The sequence below is a fragment of the Triturus cristatus genome, chromosome 11 (genome assembly GCF_964204655.1).
Source record: "Triturus cristatus chromosome 11, aTriCri1.1, whole genome shotgun sequence".
In the NCBI taxonomy this organism is placed as follows: Eukaryota; Metazoa; Chordata; class Amphibia; order Caudata; family Salamandridae; genus Triturus; species Triturus cristatus.
Genome location: NC_140594.1, coordinates 372,867,383 through 372,893,822, shown reverse-complemented (window position 1 = coordinate 372,893,822; position 26,440 = coordinate 372,867,383). Strand labels below are relative to the sequence as shown.

The 26,440-nt window shown below is 48.5% G+C and overlaps 1 protein-coding gene across 1 annotated transcript in view; it reads left to right on the top strand.

Moving 5' to 3' along the window:
• Nucleotides 1-26,440, top strand: part of SNRNP200 (small nuclear ribonucleoprotein U5 subunit 200) — a 468,968-nt gene that overhangs the window by 119,512 nt on the left and 323,016 nt on the right. Inside the window, exons 5-13 of the mRNA XM_085634342.1 lie at nt 2,755-2,810; nt 4,730-4,828; nt 6,084-6,236; nt 6,546-6,645; nt 7,197-7,333; nt 9,303-9,386; nt 22,425-22,598; nt 22,953-23,090; nt 23,786-23,941. Coding sequence (XP_085490468.1) covers nt 2,755-2,810; nt 4,730-4,828; nt 6,084-6,236; nt 6,546-6,645; nt 7,197-7,333; nt 9,303-9,386; nt 22,425-22,598; nt 22,953-23,090; nt 23,786-23,941 — 1,097 coding nt within the window. The remainder of the gene's footprint in view (nt 1-2,754; nt 2,811-4,729; nt 4,829-6,083; nt 6,237-6,545; nt 6,646-7,196; nt 7,334-9,302; nt 9,387-22,424; nt 22,599-22,952; nt 23,091-23,785; nt 23,942-26,440) is intronic.

Below are 26,440 nucleotides of genomic sequence, written 5' to 3'. Positions count from 1 at the left end.
TTCTGAAGGTGCTTCGCCTGCTCGGTCTGTTTGCCTCCTGCATTCTGTTGGTCAACCATGCACGCTGGCACATGAGGGCGCTCCAGTGGTGCCTCCGCAGGCAGTGGTATCAGCACAACGGGGATCTCGGGGAGTCGATCAGGATCTCCGGAGAAGCTGCAGCGGATCTTTCATGGTGGAGCGTAGAGGGCAATCTGTCGCAAGGAAAGCCCTTCCATCTGCCTCCATCGGTGGCCACAGTGATAACGGATGCATCCACCCTAGGGTGGGGTGCTCATCTGGGGGATCTGGAGATCAAGGGTCTTTGGTCTCCAGAGGAAAGGTTGTTTCATATCAACCTTTTGGAATTGCGGGCGATTCGTTTGGCGCTCAAGGCCTTCCTCCCTTCGCGGTCAGTCGATCCAAGTCCTAACAGACAACACGACCGCGATGTGGTATGTCAACAAACAGGGAGGAGTAGGGTCTCTTTGTCTGTGCAGAGAGGCCTTACGTCTATGGTCCTGGGCTCAGGACCATCAGATTTGTCTGATGGCAAATCATCTGGCCGGGGTGCTGAACGTACGTGCGGACAGTCTCAGTCGGCAGTTCTCCGCCGACCACGAGTGGAGGCTCCATCCGGAGGTGGTTCGTTACGTCTTTCGGATGTGGGGAACTCCTCGGGTGGATCTGTTTGCCACTTTCGAGAACGCGCACTGCCCGTCATTCTGCAGTCTCCAGTATCCGATGCAGGGAGCGTTGGGGGACGCGTTTCAGTTGAGTTGGGGCTCTCGACTCCTTTACGCGTTTCCTCCCATACCCTTGATTCCTCGGGTTCTGAGGAAGATTCGCCAAGACCGGGCCCAAGTTATATTGATCGCCCCAGATTGGCCAAGAAGGGTGTGGTACACAGATCTTCTCCGCCTCTCCTCGTGCCCTCCGCTCCGTCTCCCTCGGAGGCCAGACCTCCTCTCGCAGTCGGAGGGGCAGGTTCTACACCCCCACCTCCAGAGCTTACACCTTCATGCCTGGAGATTGAACGGGGCAACCTGAGTTCATTCTCTCTCCCACCTGATGTGGTGGACGTTATTTTATCGGCCAGGCGACACTCCACCAAGTCCATTTACTCCTACAGGTGGTCTAAGTTTGTAAAGTGGTGTGGAGAGAGATCCATTGATCCTTTGAAGGCCCTTCTGTCCAATGTGCTCCAGTTTGCTCTTTCCTTGGCTCAGCAGGGTTTTGCTGTGGCCACGGTCAAGGGCTACCTTTCGGCCTTATCGGCATTTCTGTGCCTCCCAGATCAACCTTCACTGTTTAAATCTCCGGTTGTTCTGAGGTTCATCAAGGGCCTTACAAACATGTTTCCTCCTACTCCATTTGTAATGCCTCAGTGGGACCTTAATCTTGTTTTGACCTTTCTAATGGGGTCCCCTTTTGAGCCTCTTCATACTTGTCCTTTGAGGCTGTTATCATTTAAGGTGGTTTTTCTTGTAGCCATAACCTCGGCAAGGAGGGGGAGTGAGCTTCAAGCTCTTAGTTCCAAACCTCCTTTTCTTACCTTACAGGCTGAAAGGATGGTTCTCAGGACCAGGGCTGCTTTCCTGCCAAAGGTAGTCACTCCGTTTCATTTGGGGCAGTCCATTACTCTCCCTGTTTTCTACCCTCCTCCTCACCCTTCCAAAGAGGAAGAAAGACTCCATCGTTTGGACCCGAATAGGGCTGTCAGTTTTTATCTGGATAGAACCAAGGACTTTCGCCTTGATGACAAGCTCTTTGTTGGCTACATTGGTCGTTCTAAGGGGAGGGCGGTGCACAAGCGCACGCTGTCAAGATGGATCATCCTTGCCATCAAGATCTGCTACGCCCTGGCTGGTAAGACTCCTCCTGAGGGCATTCGAGCTCATTCAACTAGAGCTAAGTCATCTACATCTGCTTTGGCCCGGGGTGTTCCTGTGGCAGATATTTGTAAGGCCGCGACTTGGGCCTCCCTCCATACTTTCGCAAAGCATTATTGCTTGGACTCTGAGATGAGGAGGGAGGGCCACTTCGCGCGCTCTGTATTACAAGACTTTCTGGTATAGGAAGGTGGACACCCTCCTCCGGGAGTGGGGACTGCTGTGGGAATCTATTCACAAGGTGAGGAATCCACTGGCAGATGTATCCATCAGAAGAACAAGTTACTTACCTTCGGTAACGCTTTTTCTGGTGGATACAGTATCTGCCTGTGGATTCCTCACTGACCCACCCGCCTCCCCGTTGTCCACCTTTGTATACCATGAAATGGGTCTTGTTGATATGTTTTTATGCTTTGTTGTGCATTTGTAGGAAATGCTTGTTTATTTAGCATTCTTTTCCTTTGTATGCCATGCATATGTGTTGGTGTATTGTATACTGTGTATGCTTTGAGTCTGTCGTTAGTCCACCTGTTCGCCTCGAAGGCACGGGGAAAAAATGGGTGGAACTGACGTCATCACGCCGACGTGGGCTTCTTATGGCTCCGGTGACGTCGATCGGGGTCGCGAGCGGAGCCGGTGTATTATGACGTCACCCACGTCGACGTGGAATGCTGGGGAAGAAAAGTTCCGTGGAATGCTGGCGCAGGGGATATTCACAAGGTGAGGAATCCACAGGCAGATACTGTATCCACCAGAAAAAGCGTTACCGAAGGTAAGTAACTTGTTCATTTGGAGTACTATGTGATGACCTTCTGTGTTGGTGTTGGGGTTTGTTTCAGTACTACTTTCTGACACGCAAATGATTTTTTCTGATGTCTTACAGATGATAACATTGATGAAACATATGGCGTGAATGTGCAGTTTGAGTCCGATGAAGAGGTGAGATTTAAAGGTGCACCTGCATGGCAGGTGTTGTGCCGTGCGCAGCTCACTGTATGAGCCACCTGAAGGTGGGGCTCAGTTAAGCTATCTGTGTATTGAAAAGTTGGCAGCAATGAGCATATGAGGAGTTTGCCAAGAGGTGGAGGGTCACCCTGATGATGGCAAGGGAAGCCGACTATCTTTCCAGGGGCTTTAAATGTGTCTGCATCCTCACGGACGCAGTGGAGCAGTCTGTGCTTACCTGTGGCAGTGTGAGGGCCCAGCATGCCTCATGCAAGGGGGCATTCCTTTTCAGAAGGGCACAGTCTTGAGAATTAGCCACCCTTTTATAAATGTAAATTCCTCTAGCCTTGCACTTTCTGCTTAGGAGCAGTTTTTGTTTCTTTTTACTGACGTTTTGTTTGTGGTGTAAAGAGGGCCAAGAGGTCTCCTGCATTGTAACATGGTAGCTGTGTGTGGTGTTGCATAGCAAGGGTGAATGCTGGTGCAGTGCCACACTTCCAGCAACATTTTCTTGCACATAGCAGAGGTGAACAAAAGTGTCCATATTTTGTGACCTACTCCACTAAGTCGTTTTGCCTGTGATGTCATTGTCATTCTCTTAATAAAAAACAAATAAATATTGCACATTCATGGTAGCCTAACAGTTATTTGTTGGGTTGTTTCGTGTGATGCTAAGAAATGCGCTCTTGTTTTTTTTACTCAGGCATGTAATGCATATTTGTATAGGCAAGCCATGTTTTCACAATTTACTCAGTGGCTCTACTTGTCATAAGGGTTGAGCTAAACGAAGGTCCCGATAGCCCAGGAACATTATCAATTACCCTTCATCTACTCCATTTCTAAACGTTTTTGCTAGGTTAAGTTTTACTTGGATCACGCTTGGAAAACCCTTCATCCACTTGCTTCTTCACTTCTCTACATGGCTCAGTTGTACAGTTTAGAAGCAAATGCTTGAGTACTTATTACTTACTAGCCTAAGCTTAGAAGCTTGAGAGTTTGTGGCCCCAGTCACTCTCAAGCTAGCTTCTCAACAATCCTTTTTGTAGCAATCTGAAGGCTCTTTTCAATTTAGTTATCTTAATTCTTTTGAATAAAAACTCTCCCTTTCAGGAGGCTTTAGGCCTCGTCATAGTTTAGATACATTTCATCTGAAACAACCAATCTGTAAAAGTTAAAGGAAATTAAACAAGTCCTTCTCAATCTGCTCTACTGTGATTTGTAATTTCATTCCTCCTACTACCCATAGTGCTCTCTCTTCTTTCAAAAAGAATTGTAAATGATTTATCTTCTTGCATCATTTCCCAACACGATACATTCCTTTCAAGGAGTACCCTCCTGTTTAATTTGCCATTTCGTTTCATCCATCCTGTCAGATATTGTCAATATGTCTTACGCTGGTCATTGTGAAACACTGACACCTCTTGAATCTGCTTTCCAGTAAATTACATTTAAAATAAACTTGAGCTTCAGATAAGCTCAATATTAGAGAGTTGATCTAAACATAAGAACAAAATCACAAACTCTCAGACTTCTAATCTCTTAGAGGGATAAGCTAGGACACCCTTTGTATATTAATGAAGTTCTATTAGTACAGTAGTCATTAGTGTAAGTAGTGCCTGCTTTATTCACCAATATCCACTTTCTTTTCTAGCGCTTCATCTGGGGAAGCAAATTCAGAGTGCTGATAAACTACTGTTCCACTTGTTTAATTTCTTTGCCATACTCTCCTTAGTAAAAGATGCCGATAAGCATTTGAGTTTGAGGCTTAAGGTAGTTCCATACTCATTGTGCTGATCTCATCATAGGACTAGCAGAGAACAGTTCAGCTTTTTGTTCTGTATCCCTTGGTAGATCGTAGTTGCCTACATTTGCTTTCATTTGCGTTGAGCCATTTGAGTTTCTTTTGTTTTTAGGAAGGAGATGAAGACACCTTTGGGGAGGTTCGCGACGAGGCCTCTGATGATGATCTAGAAGGTGATGAGGCAGTTGTACGCTGCACTCTTTCTGCTAACGTAAGTTCTACAAACAGGAATTAGTTGACATACTTGATTACAGATAAGAGAGGAGGAAGGCGAGCAACAAGATTCTAGATGTGTAACATACTGTTTGTTTGTGATTGGGTAAGGAGAAGACTGGTTCAGGTATGCAAGAGTCTCTGCATGTATAAAAGCCACACCAGTTGTGACATTGGGTCTGTGGAAGGTGCCTCCATGTTTCATTATGATGTCATTGAGTGGGTTGTAGTAGCCTCATTGACAATTTCATCATCTGGTGACAAAACTTACTGGGGTACATAAAGATCTGCGCATGTATGAGAGGTAAACAGCCTGATATTTGTAGATGATGGGAGCAGTGGATAACAGACATATGCTTTGGAGTCTCAGCAAATATAAAAGGCACTCCATAATAGATTTTGGTCACTGGTTTAACATGGGATGCATATTTCACTCCTGCTCTCTTGTGAGACTGTCTGCGTTCCCTGTGTATGATAGTTTCTTTTGTCACAGAGGTCTCCCTTGACAGCAGGCCAGAGCCTCACAGTTCTGTGCAGCACAGCATCTATACAGATGTGATTATATACGAGAAAGCGTCAGCCTGATTATAAAATACCTTATATATACAAAGTATGCAGTAATTTATTATAGGAGGGTCATAATTGTATCCTTTTTTTCCTTTTAGTCCAAGGGCAGTCCTGCTTTACTTTCTGTCCGGCAAATGAGTACGCTTCAGCAGACTATCTTCTTTGATTTACTGCTCCAGATTAATGGAGTGGGTGCGGTTTTTACAGACTAGGTGCTGATCAGCTGTGGTTGACACTTATCTGGTGGTCTTTGCAGTATCTGGAAAACAAGAATAAATTCCTTTTAGCTGGTGTTTGTCCAGTGGTACAGCTTGTGGATTTGCTGTTACAGCATTTGATGCTCAGAATAGAAGTAGAAGGTAGAATTAGCCATGCACACTGAGGGGGTGCCAGCAGACATGTCTAGTGCATCTTGTGTGGCTTCTGCACATGATGGACTCTATTTTAAACATTTGGCCACTGCACACAAGTGTCTGAAGAGGTTACCTCGAGCAGCCTACTTTTACAGAGGAACTAAGTACATGGTAGGAGAAGGTAGGCGCTCAACAGCAATTGTATTTAGAGTATGATTGGGAGATAGAGCTGTGGTAAGCTTCTATGTGATGGGAGGGGAGCCTGAATTGTGCATTGTCAAACTCATGCCTAGATAGAGACACTAGATTTACAGTACTTTCCTCTTTCTCCAGCTTGTCGCCTCAGGGGAATTGATGACCTCTAAAAAGAAGGACCTTCACCCACGAGACATTGATGCCTTTTGGCTTCAAAGGCAACTCAGCCGCTTCTATGATGATGCTATTGTGTCCCAGAAGAAAGCTGACGAGGTTCTTGAAATATTGAAGGTATGAATATACATTCTTTCACAAGCAAAGTTGTAGCTGTGTGGGTCCTTTCTTAATGTAGGCTCCAAGAAGCTGTTCCTCAATGGTGGCATCCTTCTCCCTCATCGGGTCATCTGAGTCCTTTGAGGCTACCTCCAGTTGTGATTTCTTGTGAGTGATCACAGATATGGCCATTGGATGCAGATCCTCTGCCAGCATTTCACTGAAGTTGTGGCTTTTTCTAATGGTGCCAGTTTGGCTTTGCCTCAGTGCTGTACCTTTGTGTGGAAGAATACCATAACCTGCTTATGTTTTCTCTCCTCCTCGTAGACGGCAGGTGATGACAGAGATTGTGAAAATCAACTGGTGCTTCTCTTAGGTTTTAACACCTTTGACTTCATCAAAGTATTGCGTCAGCATCGCATGATGAGTAAGTATTATGTTCTTCCGCAGCACTACTACATAAGCATAATCTTATTCTGCTACATTTGCACATCAGAGTGAGAGCCCTCTTCTGCTGAGTCTACACTTAATTATTATAATTCTCTACTTTGGCTCTAAACATTCACATTCAGTAAATGCAGCAATGCTTCATGAGTGGCATTTCGGCAAGTTCTTCACTGTGCCCTCTTTTAGGCTGTGCTGCATAATGGCTTTCTGCACTACCTCTACTTGAGAATCAGCCTGGTAGCAAATTGCAGCATTCAGGCCCTAAAAATCCCCTAAACCTACTCCTTGTAGAGTATGAGGGATGGAAGTCAACAGAGAAGTGGGTGGAAGGATACAGGTCAGTGCCATGCCGTGAGTAGCAGGGGACTGAAAGTAGGTGTAGGAGCAACGGAGGAGTTAAAAACTCTGTAGGTAAGATCTAAAAATAGCAAATCTACTGTCTCTAAGTTCTTGCTTTCTCACAGGCCTTTAGTGAGTGCTGCTGTCTCCCAATATGTGTGATCTTAAATTATTTGATAATTTTCTTTGCAGTTTTGTTCTGCACGCTATTGGCCAGTGCGCAGAGTGAGGCAGAAAAGGAGAGGATTATGGGTAAAATGGAAGCCGATGCAGAGCTTTCAAAGTTCCTTTATCAGCTGCAGGAGACTGAGAAGGAAGACCTCATCAGGGTATGAACCTCAGGTTGCATGCTGGGAAATTCGGGAAAGGCACCAGATACTGAGTGGAATCTTATTTAGATGCTAGTGGGTGAAAATGGCAGGTGCCTGCAAAGATATTATATATTGTTAAAAAAAAAAATAGTAGTATATCTTCTCTGCCTTTTTTATGTTACACCAGAGTTATCAGTGTACAGTAAATGTTATTAATAAACGTTTTCATTTTGGGTGAAAAGGCCAGTGATGCATAGTAAAACAACAATATGTATCCTAAATTATATTAACCATAATTACACTTAATTAAACAATTACACATTCTCATTCTTGTGGGCACTCCATCCAAGATTAAAAACATGATTGATTACCGCAATCATTGTACTGCCTGATTTTCAGCAATCTGTGTTTAGTAAATGTAATTATTTTAGTAGCATCTGTACTGGTTTTATCTTACAACCTTGACATACAGACATATTGTTATGTGCCGATAGACCATGGTTATAACCTGGTTTTCAAATAAAAATGTATAAAATCCAGCACATTCGGTCAAACGCATACAAAATTAGTAAACTGTGCCTCCCTAAATTACATAGTCAACACGGAGCTCTATCTAACAAGTAACTCCATTAATCCCACCCAAACTTTTTCTCAGAAATCCTTTTCTTAACTTCTTTTCAATTGTTTTTACTGAGTATCTTTAAGGGCTGGTGCTTCTTGATGGATTGTCGCTCTAGTCTCAGTTTAACATGCCCATCCTGTGACGACCTTCCTCAAAACTATGCTCTTTCACCAGATTTTTCAGCAAGTGCTTAAATTTAGGTGTGATACAGAGAAACCCTTTAATGTTTTTAAACCATAATAATTCAAAATGGGCCTCCAGACTAATGAACTTTGGCTTTTTTAATTTGTCTGTATTTCATCCTGAAGGGCAGATTTTATTGTTCAGTCACCATTTTTTTTGGCTGTTTTTAAATAAAAATACAATAATGCTGGCAGTGACATCAAACTCTAAGCAAATATTAGTCCTCGGTCAACTGTGTTCAAGTTTAAATATCTTCTTTAATTCAGTCCTCTGAATTCTCTCTTGGTTTGTGTTTATCCCCATTATACATTCTCCAATTTGTAGAGAACCATTTCTCATTTAAAAGCCACATTTGTGATGGCTATGATCCATTGGCTGACTCTTTAATTCCCAAGTAATCATATTCTCACACATTTTCAAATGAGGTAGCTTTGATGTTTCAGACATAAGAACGAGCCATTTTAAGGAAAATCATGATTGTTATTTTGTTGAAATTAATTTTCAAAATACTGGAACTACTATAGTTGGAATGTAGATCCTGAAGCCGCTGGAGACCAATGTACGTCTTTCTATGAGCAGAAGGCCATAACATAAGCTTGATCAATATATGTGATGCTTCCCGATTTAGGGGAAAACAATTAATATTCTTTACCAGTGAAAATAGGTCAGCAATGTAAATGCAAGTTATTAGAGTTTACCTCACAATTGAAATATTTTGAGAAACCTCAAGAACTGTATGACTAAGTAACATAAACCATGATATCAATTTTTTTGAAATGCCAAGTTTAATATATTTAAGCTAAATTCGGCAATGTCATGTACCACAGGTATTGTGGGTTGTTTCAAGTGAAAATATGGTAACTGCATCATATACTGTAATTCATTCATTCTCTCTTCATTGCCTTTAATCAGCAAATTGTCTTAGAGTTACAGATCTTACATGAGTAGTTAGTCCAAAGATGTTTGTTAATGAGTTAGGCAGATCAAAGCCACTGTACATTAGGTCTTAATATCTTATTTTAGGCTAGCAGAAAATGATGTAACTAGCCAATGCATTGCAGAAGATTTCCAAGTCAAATAAGTAAATGGTAGTTTATCATGGGTGTTGCGGAGTATGGTAGCTGCCTACTCATAGGCTTCTACTCTTCATTTCTGGTAATAACCTTTGTTCATGGTTGGCAGGAGGAGCGCTCTCGGAGAGAGCGTGTTCGTCAGTCCCGGGTGGACAATGACATGGAAGCCATGGATCTGGAGCAAGCAGGAGAGGTATGACACCAGATGTTGATATATTAAAAAAACAATGACACTCCCTGGTTTGATATTAATCTGAATGGTCTTAAAGCCGAGTTGGGTCTTCTGTATAATTAAAGATGCATCTATTTTATACTGTCTGAGTGTACATGTGTCTTTCGTACTGCTGTTAGATATTTAAAGTAGTGGCATTTCAGCTGTTGTAACATTATGGTTACATTTAAAGAAAAGCATGACAGCTCCTCAGCAACCATTCCTCGCTTAGGCACAAGCTTGGGTAATGCTCACTGACTCGTTTCCTTCTGAGACATGACATAACAATGTTTTTGCAAATACACTGTATTTGATTTGTTTTTTGGGCTCAAATTACTCTAATAAAGGCAGTCATAGTACCATGTAGTATGAAAGTCAAATACAAACATGCACAGAAGGAAGCTGTTAAAATATGAAAGAAGAAGTCCAACAACTAATAAAACAAAAGGTCCATAGGAGACACTCCTAGGAGTTGCTATCATATGATTGCCATGCTATTTGTCTTAGATCCCATCATCCATTAGTATGCAAGTTCACTCTTTGGGTAAGCCAAAAGATGTCTACGTGAAACCCTACTATGACAGCCTCCAGATCCGCACCCTGGCTTAGTAGTTCATTGGCAGTTATGATGTATCCTTTGCCGTTGCCTGTGTTCACTCTTATTGCGAGGAAAGGTCCTATTCCAGGATCTCGCCCACTTTTTTCTTGTACCTTAAGTTAGATTTAGGGATCATTTACTGACTCTGCACACTGGGGTCCTGATGCCTAGTGCCCAGTGTTTGTGCTCTGACCCTTAAAGTATATGATTGCCATATTTAATTTACCAATAGGTCCCTAGTATATGGTACTCTGTGTACCCAAAGCTTGCAATTTAAATCTCACTAGTGGACTGCAGCACTGATTGTGTCATCCTTGCAGTGATAGAGTGACCCTTGACCTGCCACTACAGCCTGTCATGGCAGTTTTCAAACTGCAAATTCAGCCTGGCCAAATAAACGTTTAACCATTCCCAAACCTGCCTTTTTAATACTTATAGGTCACCCCTTATCTAGGCCCTTAATGCCCATATAGGAGGGTGAATGGTATTTAAAAGGTAGTACATGTATATTTAACTTTTGCATGTCCTGATAGTTGTTTTTCGCTGTGGCAAGGCTAGCTCTCCAATAAAAAAGTGCTGAGTTACATTATAACGTGTTATAATGTGCTACTTCAGTTTCGCAATAGCTAAAACCATGGATCAACCACTCAAATTAATAAAAATTGAAAGTACAAACTGGTGGTAAAGTTAGATTTAAAATTAATATTTTGAAAATTGCATTTTTATAAACTTGAAATTTTCCTGCCTTAATCCTCTGCAGCCCTTTCAGAGATAATCCCCCATGACCCACTCCGTTAAATCATTAGGAATTACCCTAGACTCAAAACTCGACATGGCCAATCACATCAAGAACTCCGCAAAGAGTGCCTTCGTCAACCTGAAGTTACTTAACAAAATAAAACCATTCATCCCAATCACCGACCTCAAACAAGCCACCCAATCACTGGTGCTATCCAGACTCGACTATGGGAATGCCACCCTCACTGGTACAACAAAATCGCACCTAGCCCCCCTCAAAACTACTCTCAACTCAGCAGCTAGAATGGTCACTGGAATCATGAAATACGATCACATCTCATCAGCACTCCGAGAACTAAAATGGCTCCCAATCGAACTGCGTGCCAGATACAGAACTGCCTACCTCACACATTAAGCCCGGCACACAGGAAAACCTGAGTATTTGGCTGCCAAACTCAAGAGGGCTGGTCAGACAAGGAACCTCAGGAGCTCCAGTACCCTACTACTCATCCCCATGAAAACACGCAAACAAAAAACTGCTGCGCGGTCCTTCACCGAAAATGCACCCAAAATCTGGAACGCCATTCCAGTCGAAATCAGGACTATCCCGTCCTTCACAAAATTCAAAAAACACCTTAAAATCCCTTTCCTCAACCGCTCCCTCCCGAATGGATAGCCGCCACCAATACGCTACTCCCTGCTCGTCGTCTCTTCCTGACATTGTAGCTCTAAGACTTTCCTTCACTCTGCTATTCGACCCCCAACTGCTCCTCTCCCCCCCTCCCCCCTCCCCCCTTAATTGGTTCAACCCCAAGACAACGTGAACTCTGAGGTTATCTTAGGACTCATGGAATACCTCAGTGCTGCTCAGCACACTTGGACTGCCGAACTTATATGTAGAATACTGCTTATTGTATGGATCTTGCTCAGAAACTCTTGTGAAGCGCTCCGATGCCCTCGGGTCAGGCCAGCGCTATATAAAACTCCTTAATGAATAAAAATAAATAAATAAAAAACTGTCATCTGGCACCCTGCTGGGAGGTGTGGGTTGACCTCAGCAAAGGGAACAATAGGGTATTGGCTGGGAGGAGGAGTGACCCCCTCCTGGCCGGTGGGTGGGTGGGGGGGGCTGTGGCCACAAACTGGGCATGCTTTAACAATGCGTCCCTGTCACAGGCTGCTGTAACTCGCACCTTGGCCAGCCCCTGCCATTGTCCAACCAGAGTGACTCCCATGAACTGTTTATTTTTAGGGGAGTTCCTCATTTCTATAGACCCACCACTCCAGGGTGTTCCCAGAGGCCTGACCAAGGGAAGAAATATTCTGACATCTTGAATTTGGGCAGAGAGATGCAGCGAGGGATTGTTTAGTGCCAAACCCCCAGGAAGTGATATAAGAGTGGGCAGGGTTACCAGTGGGAATTTTACTCATATTAATTAGGGAGTCTCCACCACCCACAGGCAAGTGCCAGACATAAATGTGGCACTTCTGGCTACCTTCTTCTGAACACTGCCGGACCTGTGAAAAACAAAAGGACTGCATCTTCCGAGTCAAAGGACTGGAACTCAGAACAAGCATTGGAAATGCAATAGGTCTCGCCTTTGTTTAAGTTAAAGCAATTTGCTTTGCTAATGGTATTGTTTTATATATTTGTATTAACCCCTTCAGTGCCCATGACGAGCTGGACTCGTCATGGGCCGTGGTGGCGCTGTGCCCATGACGAGTCCAGCTCGTCATAGACCCCGCCCGCTAATTCAACGGCCGGCACAGGGCGGGGAAAGGGGCGGGCACTGAAGGGGTTAATTGGTGTATGTTTGTGATATGTTGTGATATGTTTATTGTATTTGTTAGCTGTGTAGTAGTTTGAAGCATATTTTAGTAGGCGAGGAGCAGTGTTTAAGATTTGGGAAGGAGAATGATTAGAAGAATAGCATGAGGGTTAATGAAGTATAGTGAGGATTAGAATACTATGTGGCAGAAGAAAGGTGCGGGAGGAGAGTAAATAGGGAGAAGGAATGAAGTGTGGAGGAGTTTAGTGTTGTTTTGAATGTAGGAAAGTGTGGAGAGCAGTATGAGGTATAAGGAAGGATAGAGTAGTAGAAGAGCAGTACGTGTGATATGTAATTTTCTCAGTGTCTCTCACACTACCTCGCGCCCGTGCACACACACACACTGAGTGACGTCGTTGTTGATGGGTGAGTTTGTGCAACTTTGGAAAAGTCGGGAGGGTGAATGATATATCACTTTTTCACCCTCCTGACCCTCCCACTTAAATGCACGAAGGCGGTAGAAAGATGGATGTAGAAGGTCAGACCACACTGACTGCATTTAGAAAGTGCACAGAACCCTAAAGGATCTATTCGAACTGACCTAGACATCAGGACTCCATAGGTGCAGCTGAAGAGAGGTGTTTTGGGGTGCTACTTATGTTGAAACTACATTCAGTCAGTACAGTTGAACAGATTTTTTTTATTTATTTGCCATCGATCAGTGGAACGTTGTTATTTTTCACTGTCGTTTTGTCAGATTATTATTTTTAAAAATTTCTCCTCCAGATTTTACTTCCATTTTAGACAAATGGTCGCCGACCTGGAACGCCTCCACTTATGACCTTGAAAGAAAGGGAAAACAATCTTGACGCCTTCGGGCTGAAAACCGGTCATGTTATGCCGTCAAACTTGCCTCAAAAACACAGGTTAAATAAATCCTTAAAGACGGCGATACAGGTTTGAAAAGTGGGTGACTACATTAAAGCCTATGGAGACATTTTGTTAGTCAGGTGGATGAACAGAAGTTAACAGCATTTGACAGGTATCTTATATGGGTACCTACAGAGACAGGCTTGTTGTGGGGTGGGCCAAGGCAGGTCCCTCGCATTCAGTCCTGGGATGTCTCGTGCAGACCCTCGGCCCACTAGTGGAGCAGATCTCCAAGGCTTGGATCTGGCCGCTGAACTCCAATGCCATATTGGCAGCCGCGCAGATCAGTACATCGAGACAACTTCCACTCAGGTTCATCCGAGCCTGGCTCCTGGCATCCTGGTCCCAACGCTGGGGTGACCAGATTTTGAAAACAAGCTCATTACAAAAACATGGATTTGGTACTACAGTTTGGATTGACTGAGGGCCGCATAAAGACTTCATTAACAGAGCTTACCAACACAAATTTAAAAGTAGGCAGGACAAATGAATGCTACTTATAAATGCAGTATCATTGGTGTTAATTACATTGCATTTCCGATAAGGGCGGACAGCTAATCATGTACTGAAACACATTCAAATTTGCATGACGAACAGAAAGCAGGGTGCACCGGCAGACTTGGTGGGGGGGAGAATCAAGACAGATCGCGTTCACTTTAAACACAAATGGACACTGGAATTAGACAGATAAGGGGTGCAGGATGGAGGCACTGGGTGTTAAATATATTAAGTCCATCTCCCGGACGGGGATTTCAATTTCCAGCAACCCTTTCAGAGGCATGGACGAGACACATCTCGATGGGACTTGAAAAACGCGACACGGGCTCACCTTGAGGCTCCCCACCTCCATCTCTTCCTTCAGGGGCTCGTAAGGGCTGGTGGTGTAGGGGTAAGTGCCGTCCAGCATCTGAAAGTTGCCATTATCCATGGAGTCAGAAGACGGGGTCTCGGGCCCGAGGCTCTAAAGTTTATAAATATCCCACTCAAAGCTTCCAGTGCGTCAGAGTGCGCAGCCCTGAGGCTCAGTGAAGGGGGGGGTGCGGTACATGCACAACAGGTGAAATACAACTTGAGTCAGAGGTGGGGAGAGGGAGGTGCCTCCCCAAACAAAGGAGGAGAAATCCCAGCACAGCAGATCAAGTGAGGAAAGTGCGTAGCCCTGGTGCCCACGAAACCACTGCCAGTAAAAGAGTCTGCAATGGGGGAAGTACGGTGGAAAGAGGAGGAGAAATCGCAGCACTTGGACATAATCTCAGAGCGCTCTAGGGCCTCTGGTTTAACCACACATGTGTTGAAATCACCGAGCAGTGCTAGCTGTAGACAGGGGCAGCACGGGTAGAGCGGGGACGAACCGTGGCCTCGAGGAATATTAGCGTTAAATGTGACGCTAGTACAGGCGGACGAGGGGCAGCTGGACGGGAAGCCATAGAGGACATAGAGCCGATCAACACACAACAAACAAAATTTGTGGCACAGAGTTTGTGGCAGAGAGAGGCAGGGGGAAAGCGAGGGCCAGATACAGTAGAGAGAGGGCGGAACGCTTTAGATCGTGCATATAAGCACCCGCAGTGAACACATCTCACAGTTAATTATCTTCCCAATCAGAAGCTAGTAAACAAGGTAGAAGCACACCCCCCTACCTCACGGGAACAAAGATGGCGTCTGCCTGTCCAGATGGGCCTTCCTAAAAGTGGACAAGGCGGTAACCCAAAAGCCCGGTTTTCAATCACGTGCCAGCGTTTAACATAAACGATGACGCGTACCAATTGAAACAAGGGCGGGGCTTAAAGTCCCTTCCGAAAATGTATTGATTCCAAAAGGCACTCGCGTGGCGAGTGCAGCGCATGCGCGCTGCTAACGCCAGGCGAGACCTAAAAAGGACTGAGCCTGCTGTTTTACCTTTGGAGAGAAACCCCAAGGGCTGGACCTGCTTGTACCTGAACCCAGGACAGATGAGTGAACTCCAAGGGCTAGTTAACTAGCATCCTGTTAAGCTCCAGGAACACAAAGGCTGCTAGAAGTTTGCTACAAAGAAGAGTCCATCTGACATTGTCTGACTGGATTTGCCCTCAACCCTGCTGGTGGCCTTTGGGAGATTGAGTCCAAACTCACCAAATGGTGCCTAAAAGCTCCTGTACTCTGGACTGGTGCTAGTGTACTTTCTCTTCCTCAAGATTGTGAACATGGGTCTTAGAAAAGTTTTCTAAACTTTTTCCTAAAACAACCAGATGCTACCACCGTCCTGCTGGTGAACCACACCCGCTGCCTTTGCATCGTTTGTCGTACTCAACTTGCTTGCTTGGCCTGTTGAAAGCAGCTCTACTCCCAGAAAACATTGTAAGTCCCAATGTGGAGCAGTTGATGCGTTGCACTTTTTGGCGCTATAAAACTCTAAAATCAAAGCTCTGGTTCCCCAGCTCCAATTTTTCCTGTTTGCTCAGTAAATTTATGCTATTTAGAAATTTGAGTGGGATTTTTATATGTTGTGTTGTTGACTTATTAACTGTTTTGGTACTTTTAATTGTCTTTCACTTATTTCAATTGAGTTAAGCCTGGCTGCTCTGTGCCACAGCTACCCAGGAATGAGCCAAGGTTTAAATTAAAGTAACCTAACTGGACCTAATACAGAATAGTGACATTCTTACTTGGTGAGATCTCCCCACCACCCCAACTAATAATTCACATTCTCACTCTGATTGTCATAATTTAATTCCTGGCAGGCCCACACAGCTGATAAAATGACAGAACCATTAATTTGGGTAAAAATAAACATCTGTTAAGACCACCAAGATGCTGCTATATGCACCAGTGAACACTTACATGTAAACCTTGCTACATAAGGTATTCTTATGACTGCTTTTCTGGAAGTTTGACAGGGAGAACTGTCCTCCTGTCCATCATGCAAGAGTCACCTCTAAATTACTTTTGCCTCCCCCTTATCACTCTTAATAATTTTTACAATTTTTGAGGTAATATAATCCCTTTATTGCCTATTCTCAGATCATCACCTTTAGTATTTCCCCTGGCTTACTACATTTTTGTGGTCTAAGCTAAATGTTTCTTTTTGGGTTCTTATGTCCAAGTTATTGTTTTAAAATTAACTTGTCCGTTTTCTTGTATTTTAAATTTTATTGTGTGTAAGATGTTCTGGTTAATCTGAAAGAAACACGTTAGTTAGATTCCTCACCTTAGAATATCCCCAGGCGTCAGACTGGATCCGGAAGATTTTTCGTCAGCAATACCCCTTGCGCGTCGCTAGGCGTCGTCTGCGGCTCCGCGTCCGTCGTCGGCGTCGTGCGCCGGAATGACGTTGTCCGAGTACTTAGATGCCGCCCTCGCGCGCTGACGTCAGTTCTTCTTTTTTCCGCGCCAGTAAGCGCAGAACCGGGAGAGCTACCCCTTTAGTCACTTTTTTACTAACTTTTTCGATCCTTTTTGATCTTGTCTCGACTCCGGTGCCGGTAGGATGCCTAGTTTTAAAGCCTGTGCTGACTGTAGCCGCTTGATGTCGGTTACGGACCATCACCGCCGGTGCCTTTACTGCTTGGGCCTCGACCACGACTCGGAGTCGTGTTCGGACTGCAAGGCCCTGACCTCGAAGGCTAGACTGGAGCGGTCCCGTAAGCTTCTCGAGATTCGCTACTCGGCTCCGCTCCCCTCTCGATCCCGGTCCAGGAGGAGGTCCAAGGATCGGTCGCGGAGCCGCAGCCGACGTCATCATCGGTCGTCGGGATCCAAGTCTTCGGGTAAGTCGAAGCACTCCAAGAAGTCCAAGAGGCGACACCGCTCTTCGGACTCCCCTCGCCGGTCGCGCGACTCGGCCGAGGGTCAGGGTGGTTTCACCCCCGCGGCTCCGGCGGAGCTGCAGGCGCCGCGCAAGTCCCCATACCCACCGGTCCCTGGGACTGACGCGATGCCGGCGGAAGTCAGTGCCTTCCTCTCGGCCATGAGGAACCTGGCTCCGCCGTCGACGCCCGCTGGCGCGCCTTCGGGCCCCGCGGACCCGACTGGGCAACCTTGCCTGCCGGCGGCTCCGGCCCGGGCGCCGTCGACGGCTCCGGCCTCGACGCCGCAAGCGCCCGAGGGACCCGTTCCCGAGTCCCCGCCGACGCCGGTCGACCTCGTCACGCCTCCTCCGCCGGCGTCGACACCTGTACCACCTCCGACGCCGGCTCCGCTCGGCGTCGATCCCCAGTTCAGCCCCGCTCCGGGCCCGGCGCCGTTACGGCGTCGATGGACGCCGCGTTCGGCGCCGCTAGAGACACATTTTGTCTATCGCCCGGCTCCGACCCTTCCTCCTGTATACCAGGAATCGGATGATGGGGGCGAATGGGAGGGATCCGAGGATCCTATGGCCATTCAGGCTCAACTGTCACAGGACTGGGCAGATGAACTGGGTGAGGCCAGTGGTCTGGATACCTCTCCAGACACTGGATTCATCTCTCCTCCGACTGTGGCTTCAGAGGAGGGTGCTGCTTTCTCTGTGGTGCTGCGCAAGGCGGCCGCAGCCCTTGGGCTCGAGCTACCTGCCGTGGCTGTGAGGACTAACGTCCTCACTGAGGTGCTTCAGTCTGCAGCAAGCTCCACTGAGCCTCTGCTGCAATTCAATGAGGCCCTCATTGACGTTCTGCAGGGCACCTGGTCCAAGCCCTCCACAGTTCCTCATGTGGACAGGAACGTCGCCAGGCGCCACCGCCCTGCTCCGGGCGACCCCAGTTTTCTGTCCCAACACCCTACCCCCGAGAGCCTGGTTATCCAGGCCTCTACCTCCCGATCCTCCTTCCCGACCGCCCCACCGGACCGGGATTCCAAGAGACTGGAACAGTTTGGTAAAAAGCTGTTCTCCTCCCTTAGTTTGGGCCTGCGGTCTTTGAACACCGCCTGTCTCTTGGACCGTTATTCCCACTCTCTGTGGGATACGGTGGAGGACGTGCTGCCTCTGTGTCCGGAGGAGGTCCAGACACGACTTACCCAGGCTCTGGCCAATGGGAGGGATGCAGCGCGGCATGCTATCCGCTGTGGGCTTGACACTACGGACTCGCTGGGTAGGGCGATTTCTACCACGGTGGCGCTTAGACGTCACGCCTGGCTGCGGTCCACGTCCTTTTCGGGTGATGTCCAGAGCACTCTCATGGACATGCCCTTTGATGGCACTCGCCTTTTTGGTGAGAAAGCGGACAGTGCGCTGAATCGCTTTAAGGACTCCCGGGCTACAGCCAAGTCCTTGGGCCTCTCGGCCCCGCGGTCGCAAACTTCCGCTTTTCGCCCCTTTCGTGGCCAAGGAAGGGGTGCCTCCTCACGTACGCCTAGCCACCAGCCGCAGAACCAACCTGCGCACGGACGTGGTTTCTGCCGAGGCGGTTCTGGAGGACGACTAGGTCAGCCCACATCCACCCCGGCAGCATCCGCCTCAAAGCCTTCCTAGTCCGAGCTTTCAGGCCCATTCCACGCCAGTGGGCGGCAGAGTGCGCCATCACCTGCTCCACTGGCGGTCCATCACATCGGACAGGTGGGTGCTGCAAATCGTCCGAAGGGGCTACTCCCTCCCCTTCGAGACGACCCCTCCAGCCATGCCACCGCAGCACCACCGTATCTCGGGGGATCATTTGAATCTTCTCCACGAGGAAGTTTCGGCCCTCTTGGCCAAGGGGGCCGTCGAGCGCGTTCCGAGCCCAGAAGTAGGTCGTGGTTGTTATTCCCACTACTTTCTGGTTTCCAAGAAGGGCAAGGGGGGCCTACGCCCTATCTTGGACCTCCGGAACGTCAATGCCTTCCTCCGGAAGGAAAGGTTCAAGATGTTGACTTTGGCTCAGGTTCTAGCTGCCCTAGACCCTGGAGACTGGATGGTAGCGTTGGACTTGCAGGACGCATATTTCCACATCCCCGTCCTGCCGGCCCACCGGCGTTACCTGCGGTTCACGGTGGGCCCAGAGCACTTTCAGTTTACCGTGCTCCCCTTCGGCCTCACAAGTGCCCCTCGGGTGTTCACGAAAGTGATGACGGTGGTCGCAGCTCATCTGCGCAGATCAGGGGTTCCAGTCTGCCCCTATCTCGACGACTGGTTGTTGAAGGCGGGCTCGCCCCAGACAGTCGTCTCCCACCTCCAGACTACGGCGGATCTCCTGCATTTGCTGGGATTTTCCATCAACGTGCCGAAGTCACACCTGAGTCCCTCTCAGAAGCTCCTCTTCATCGGAGCGGTTCTCGATTCGGCGCAGTTCCGGGTCTATCCGCCGGAACAGCGGGTCTGGGATATTCAGGCCCTGATTCCCATCTTTCGGCCTCTATCCTGGGTTTCGGTCAGGCTAGTGTTGCGGCTTCTGGGGCTGATGGCCTCCTGCATCCTACTAGTGCATCACGCCATGCGGCGCATGCGGGCTCTGCAGTGGGACCTGAAGTTTCAGTGGGCCCAGCATCACGGCAACCTGTCCGACCATGTCTTGATCTCGGAGGGCACTGCACAGCAGTTGCAGTGGTGGCTCACGGACCGCGATTGGGTCATGGGCAGAAGCCTCTCCCTTCCCCAACCGGAGCATGTCGTAGTGACGGATGCGTCCCTCCTGGGATGGGGTGGCCATATGGGAGAGGCGGAGATCAGAGGCCTCTGGTCTCCGGCGGAGTCTCGTCTCCACATCAACCTGTTGGAGTTGAGAGCGATCAGACTTGCACTGAAAGCCTTCCTTCCCTCTGTCAGGGGAAGTGTCGTGCAGGTGTTCACGGACAACACCACCGCCATGTGGTATTGCAACAAACAGGGCGGGGTGGGGTCGTGGACCCTTTGTCAGGAGGCTCTGCGCCTCTGGACGTGGCTGGAACACCAGGGTGTCACCCTAGTGGTTCAACATCTGGCGGGCTCTCTGAACGCCAGAGCAGACGAACTCAGCCGCCGGTGCATGATGGATCACGAATGGCGTCTGAACTCCGAAGTGGCGCAAGGTCTCTTTCAGCAGTGGGGAGAGCCTTGGTTAGATCTATTCGCCACCGAAGAGAACGCGCAATGTCAGCAGTTCTGCGCGTTGGAATTTCCAAGGCGGCACTCGCTCGGCGACGCTTTTCGTCACGAGTGGAGTTGCGGTCTGTTGTACGCCTTTCCGCCTATACCACTTCTGCCCAGAGTGCTGAAGAAGATCAGGCGCAACCGGGCCCAAGTCATCTTGGTGGCTCCGGATTGGGCACGAAGGTACTGGTATCCCGAGCTACTCAGTATGTTGACCGATCCTCCGATACGGCTGCCCCTTCGGGAGGATCTTCTGTCGCAGCAGCAGGGGACGGTCCTCCACCCGAACCTGTCCAGCCTCCACCTCCATGCGTGGAGATTGAGCGGCGGCAGTTGATGCCATTTGACTTGCCTCCTGAAGTCTGTGATATCATTCTGGCAGCCAGGCGTCCCTCCACAAAGACGGTATACGCCTGCCGGTGGAACAAATTTGTGGCATGGTGCACAGCAAAGGCTGTGGATCCCCTTTCCGCCCCTCTTTCTGAGGTTCTACTGTTTCTTCTTACTTTGGCCCGGCAGGGCTCTGCCCTGGGCACCCTGAAAGGTTATCTTGCTGCCATCTCTGCCTTCTTGCGGCTTCCTGATCAGCCTTCTCTTTTCAAGTCCCCTGTAGTTTCACGCTTTCTTAAAGGCATTACTCACATGTTCCCTCCTGTCCCTTTCGTAATGCCTCAGTGGGACTTGAATCTTGTTCTCACATTTCTAATGTGCGCTCCCTTTGAGCCTCTTCATAATTGTCCTCTTCGTCTGCTGACGCTTAAGACTGCTTTTCTGGTAGCCATCACCTCGGCTAGACGGGTGAGTGAGCTCCAGGCTTTATCTTCAAAGCCTCCTTTTCTCTCTGTTCATCCGGACAAGGTTGTCCTTCGGCCTCGTCCCTCCTTTCTTCCGAAAGTGGGGACTCCATTTCATCTTGGGCAGTCTGTCACCTTGCCCACCTTCTTTCCGCCTCCGCATCCTTCCAAAGAGGAAGAGAGGCTCCACCGTCTGGACCCAAAACGTGCGCTCTCCTTTTATTTGGACCGCACAAAGCAGTTCCGGGTGGACGACCAACTTTTCGTTAGATACGTGGGTGCTAAGAAGGGGAAAGCTGTGCACAAACGGACCATCTCTCGGTGGGTCGTTTTGTGCATCAAAATTTGTTATTCCTTGGCAAAAAAGGACCCTCCTGTTGGGCTGCGCGCCCATTCTACTCGGGCCACGGCGGCTACTACTGCTTTGGGACGAGGTGTCCCTTTGCTGGACATCTGTCAGGCGGCAACGTGGGCTTCGCTACACACGTTTGCCAGGCATTATTGCCTTGACAGCCAAGTCCGGAGGGATGGCTTCCTTGGCCGTTCTGTCCTCCAGGACTTTCTGGTGTGATCTTGGTTCGCAGACCCACCACCGGGGATGGTATTGCTTGGGTATCTATTCTAAGGTGAGGAATCTAACTAACGTGTTCCTTTCAGATGAACAAGTTACTTACCTTCGGTAACGATATATCTGTAAGAAACATTAGTTAGTTAGATTCCTCACCGACCCACCCATCCTCCCCGTTCTGCGAACTGACATCTAGGGTTAAGGTTTTCCTTTTCAGGCCCCTAGATTTTATTTTTGGCACCAGTGTCGGTCTTTGCATGGCTCTGCGTTCCTGGCGCGGAAAGCTATGTACAAGAACTGACGTCAGCGCGCGAGGGCGGCGTCTAAGTACTCCGACGTCATTCCGGCGCACGACGCCGACGACGGACGCGGAGCCGCAGACGACGCCTAGCGACGCGCAAGGGGTATTGCTGACGAAAAATCTTCCAGATCCAGTCTGACGCCTGGGGATATTCTAAGGTGAGGAATCTAACTAACTAATGTTTCTTACAGATACATCGTTACCGAAGGTAAGTAACTTGTTCATCTGTCCCACTATTTTCTAGTAATCATGGTTGATTTGCTCCCTTTTTCCTGTTTTCAGGTTTTCATCTTTATTATTTCCCCCTTGAATCCCTTCTATCCAGGTACTAGCACCCCGTCAGGTTCTTGACCTAGAAGATCTGGTGTTTGCTCAGGGCAGTCACTTCATGGCCAACAAGAGATGCCAACTGCCAGATGGCTCCTTTCGCCGACAGCGCAAAGGCTATGAGGAAGTACATGTTCCTGCCCTCAAACCAAAACCCTTTGCTGCTGATGAGGTATGTCATTTCAAGACTTTGTGCACAACATAACACTGAGCAAAAGGAGCATATTAACACGAAGCAATGTCTTTTGGTACGATTGCCCCTTGTGTGGAGCTCTAATTCCACTATGTTACAACTGTCGACTGATGTGAACATTTTCCTGCCTGTGAAAGGTTTAATTGATTGTGGGAGAAGTTATCTAGTCCTTGTTGGAGTTGGAAGCGCTTCCTTTAATTCTTGTGGATTTGATGAACACCTACAAGCCTGTTCTCACCTTAGGCACATTTACTTAGTATCTGTTTCTTCCAAGGTCAAGTGAGTCTGCTGCAGACATTTTTACCTTCTCCTTTTCCTTTTTTCTCTCCACAGCAAATGGTGCCAGTTGAGAAACTTCCAAAGTATGCCCAGGCCGGCTTTGAGGGCTTCAGAACTCTCAACCGGATCCAGAGTAAACTTTTTAGGGCAGCCATGGACACCGATGAGAATCTGCTGCTTTGTGCCCCAACGGTAAGACACTCTGCTCAACCAATGAGGCTGCTGCATAATTCTAAATTATTGACCCTTTCTTTCTTTGAAGCACTAGCATTTCCTCCAGCCTAAGCACAACTGTCAGTCATGTGACATTCCCTCCCCCACAAAATAGCACCACGTTAATTCATTGGCAAACGGTTCAGTTGTAGTATCTGCACCCCTCTAACGCCCCAGCACCAGTTTCAAACGTAACTCCATTTACATGCTCAGCATCCTTCAACTTATCGTTTCATTTTAAAGACCCTCACTTGTTCAAGCCACCATGCCACCTTCAGCTAGTTCACCATCATCAACCATGGTACAGTCTATTACTTCGCAGCACCTTGGACTATACTCAAAGTCAAACAGAAGACCCCCTAAAGCACTAGGTGTACCTCCTGTGCTGTATGTTGAGCAACATATTCCCTTTTCTCTGGTGTCCCATACACCTCAGGACTCTTTTTGCTGTAATACACCAGTTTCAAGACATCGGTACAGGGAGTAACTTGCCATACTTTGTAAATCTCCTTACATCCCAAGTAATGACCGGAGTTTCGATAGACGATGAGTACTAGCTCCTCAGTCTACATTGTTGCAGAATACCTCTTGATTACTGTAGTTGATAATTATGAAAATTGCTTTACATTGTCTAGCGCCTACTAAGTCCAATTAGGCATTCGTTTCTGTTGCAGGGTGCTGGAAAGACCAATGTGGCTTTGATGTGTATGCTGCGTGAGATTGGAAAGCATATAAACGTGGACGGAACCATCAACGTGGATGACTTCAAAATAATCTACATTGCTCCCATGAGGTCTTTGGTGCAGGAAATGGTTGGCAGCTTTGGGAAGGTGAGATGCTTGCACCTACTCCAAATATCCCTACAAAATTAAGCTCCCCAGAAGTCAGTTGGTGCACAGTCCCATTATCAGAAACTCTGTTGTAATTTCGGCCTGACACTGGCTGACTTGTTTCCAAATCCTTACTTGGCACATTCACACACAACTCTGTATTTCCTGTGCCTGATATTTAAAACGCTCAGATCTAGTCTGAACTTCTAACTTTAAACTACCTGAAGCACATCTTACCTCTATCTGTGTCTGTGCCAAAACTAGTAATCCCTAATGCATTCATTGAGCAGTGTATTAATGTGCTACTACTCCCTGCTTGACACAATCTGAAAGAAACACGTTAGTTAGATTCCTCACCTTAGAATATCCCCAGACGTCAGACTGGATCCGGAAGATTTTTGTAACAATACCCCTTGCGCGTCGCTAGGCGTCGTCTGCGGCTCCGCGTCCGTCGTTGGCGTCGTGCGCCGGAATGACGTCGTCGGAGTACTTAGACGCCGCCCTCGCGTGTTGACGTCAGTTCTTCTTTTTTTCCGCGCCAGTAAGCGCCGATCCGGGAGAGCTACCCCTTTAGTCATTTTTTGACTAACTTTTTGACTCTTTTTCGTCACTATCTCGACTCTGGTGCCGGTAGGATGCCTGGTTTCAAGGCCTGCGATGACTGTCACCGACTGATGTCGGTGACCGATCATCACCGCCGGTGCCTGTACTGCTTGGGCCTCGACCACGACGCGGAATCGTGCTCTGATTGTAAGGCCCTGACCTCGAAAGCTAGGCGGGAGCGGTCCCGCAAGCTTCTCGAGCTTCGCTACTCGGCTCCGCGCCCCTCTCGATCCCGGTCCAGGAGGAGGTCCAAGGATCGGTCGCGGAGCCGCACTCGACAACGTCGCTCGTCTGGCTCGAGATCTTCGGGTAATTTGAAGTGCTCCAAGAAGTCCAAGAGGCGACACCGCTCTTTAGACTCCCCTCGCCGGTCGCGCTACTCGGCCGAGGGTCAGGGTGGTTCCACCCCCGCGGCTCCACCGGAGCCGCAGGCGCCGCGCACGTCCCCATACCCGCCGGTCCCTGGGACTGACGCGACGCCGGCGGAGGTCAGCGCCTTCCTCTCGGCCATGAGGAGCCTGGCCCCGCCGTCGACGTCCGCTGGCGCGCCTTCGGGCCCGCGGACTCGACTGGGCGACCTTGGACGCTTATTTCCACGTCCCCGTCCTGCTGGCCCACCGGCGTTACCTGCGGTTCACGGTGGGTCAGGAGCACTTTCAGTTCACCATGCTCCCCTTCGGCCTTACTAGTGCCCCTCGGGTGTTCACGAAAGTGATGGCGGTGGTCGCAGCTCATCTGCGCAGATCAGGGGTTCCAGTCTTCCCCTAGCTCGACAACTGGTTGTTGAAGGCGGGCTCGCCCCAGGCAGTCGTCTCCCACCTCCAGACTACGGCGGATCTCCTGCATTTGCTGGGGTTTTTCATCAACGTGCCAAAGTCACACCTGAGCCCCTCTCAGAAGCTCCTCTTCATCGGAGCAGTTCTCGATTCGGCGCAGTTCCGGGTTCATCCACCGGAACAGCGGGTCCGGGATATACAGGCCCTGATTCCCATCTTTCGGCCTCTATCCTGGGTTTCGGTCAGGCTAGTGTTGCGGTTTCTGGGGCTGATGGCTTCCTGCATCCTACTAGTGCATCACGCCAGGCGGCGTATGCGGGCTCTGCAGTGGGACCTGAAGTTTCAGTGGGCCCAGCATCACGGCAACCTGTCCGACCATGTCTTGATCTCGGAGGGCACTGCACAGCAGTTGCAGTGGTGGCTCACGGACCGCGATTGGGTCAAGGGCAAGAGCCTCTCCCTACCCCTACCGGAGCATGTCGTAGTGACGGATGCGTCCCTCCTGGGATGGGGTGGCCATATGGGAGAGGCGGAGATCAGAGGCCTCTGGTCTCCGGCGGAGTCTCGCCTCCACATCAACTTGTTGGAGCTGAGAGCGATCCGACTTGCACTGAAAGCCTTCCTTCCCTCTGTCCGTGGAAGTGTCGTGCAGGTGTTCACGGACAACACCACCGCCATGTGGTATTGCAACAAACAGGGCGGGGTGGAGTCGTGGACCCTTTATCAGGAGGCTCTGCGCCTCTGGACATGGCTGAAACACCAGGGCATCACCCTGGTGGTTCAACATCTGGCGGGCTCTCTGAACGCCAGAGCAGACGAACTCAGCCGCTGGTGCATGATGGATCACGAATGGCGTTTGAACTCCGAGGTGGCGCAAGGTCTCTTTCAGCAGTGAGGAGAGCCTTGGTTAGATCTATTCGCCACCGACGAGAACGTGCAATGTCAGCAGTTCTGCGCGTTGGAATTTCCAAGGCGGCACTCGCTCGGCGATGCTTTTCGTCGCGAGTGGAGTTGCGGTCTGTTGTACGCCATTCCGCCTATACCACTTCTGCCCAGAGTACTGAAGAAGATCAGGCACGACCGGGCCCAAGTCATCTTGGTGGCTCCGGATTGGGCACGA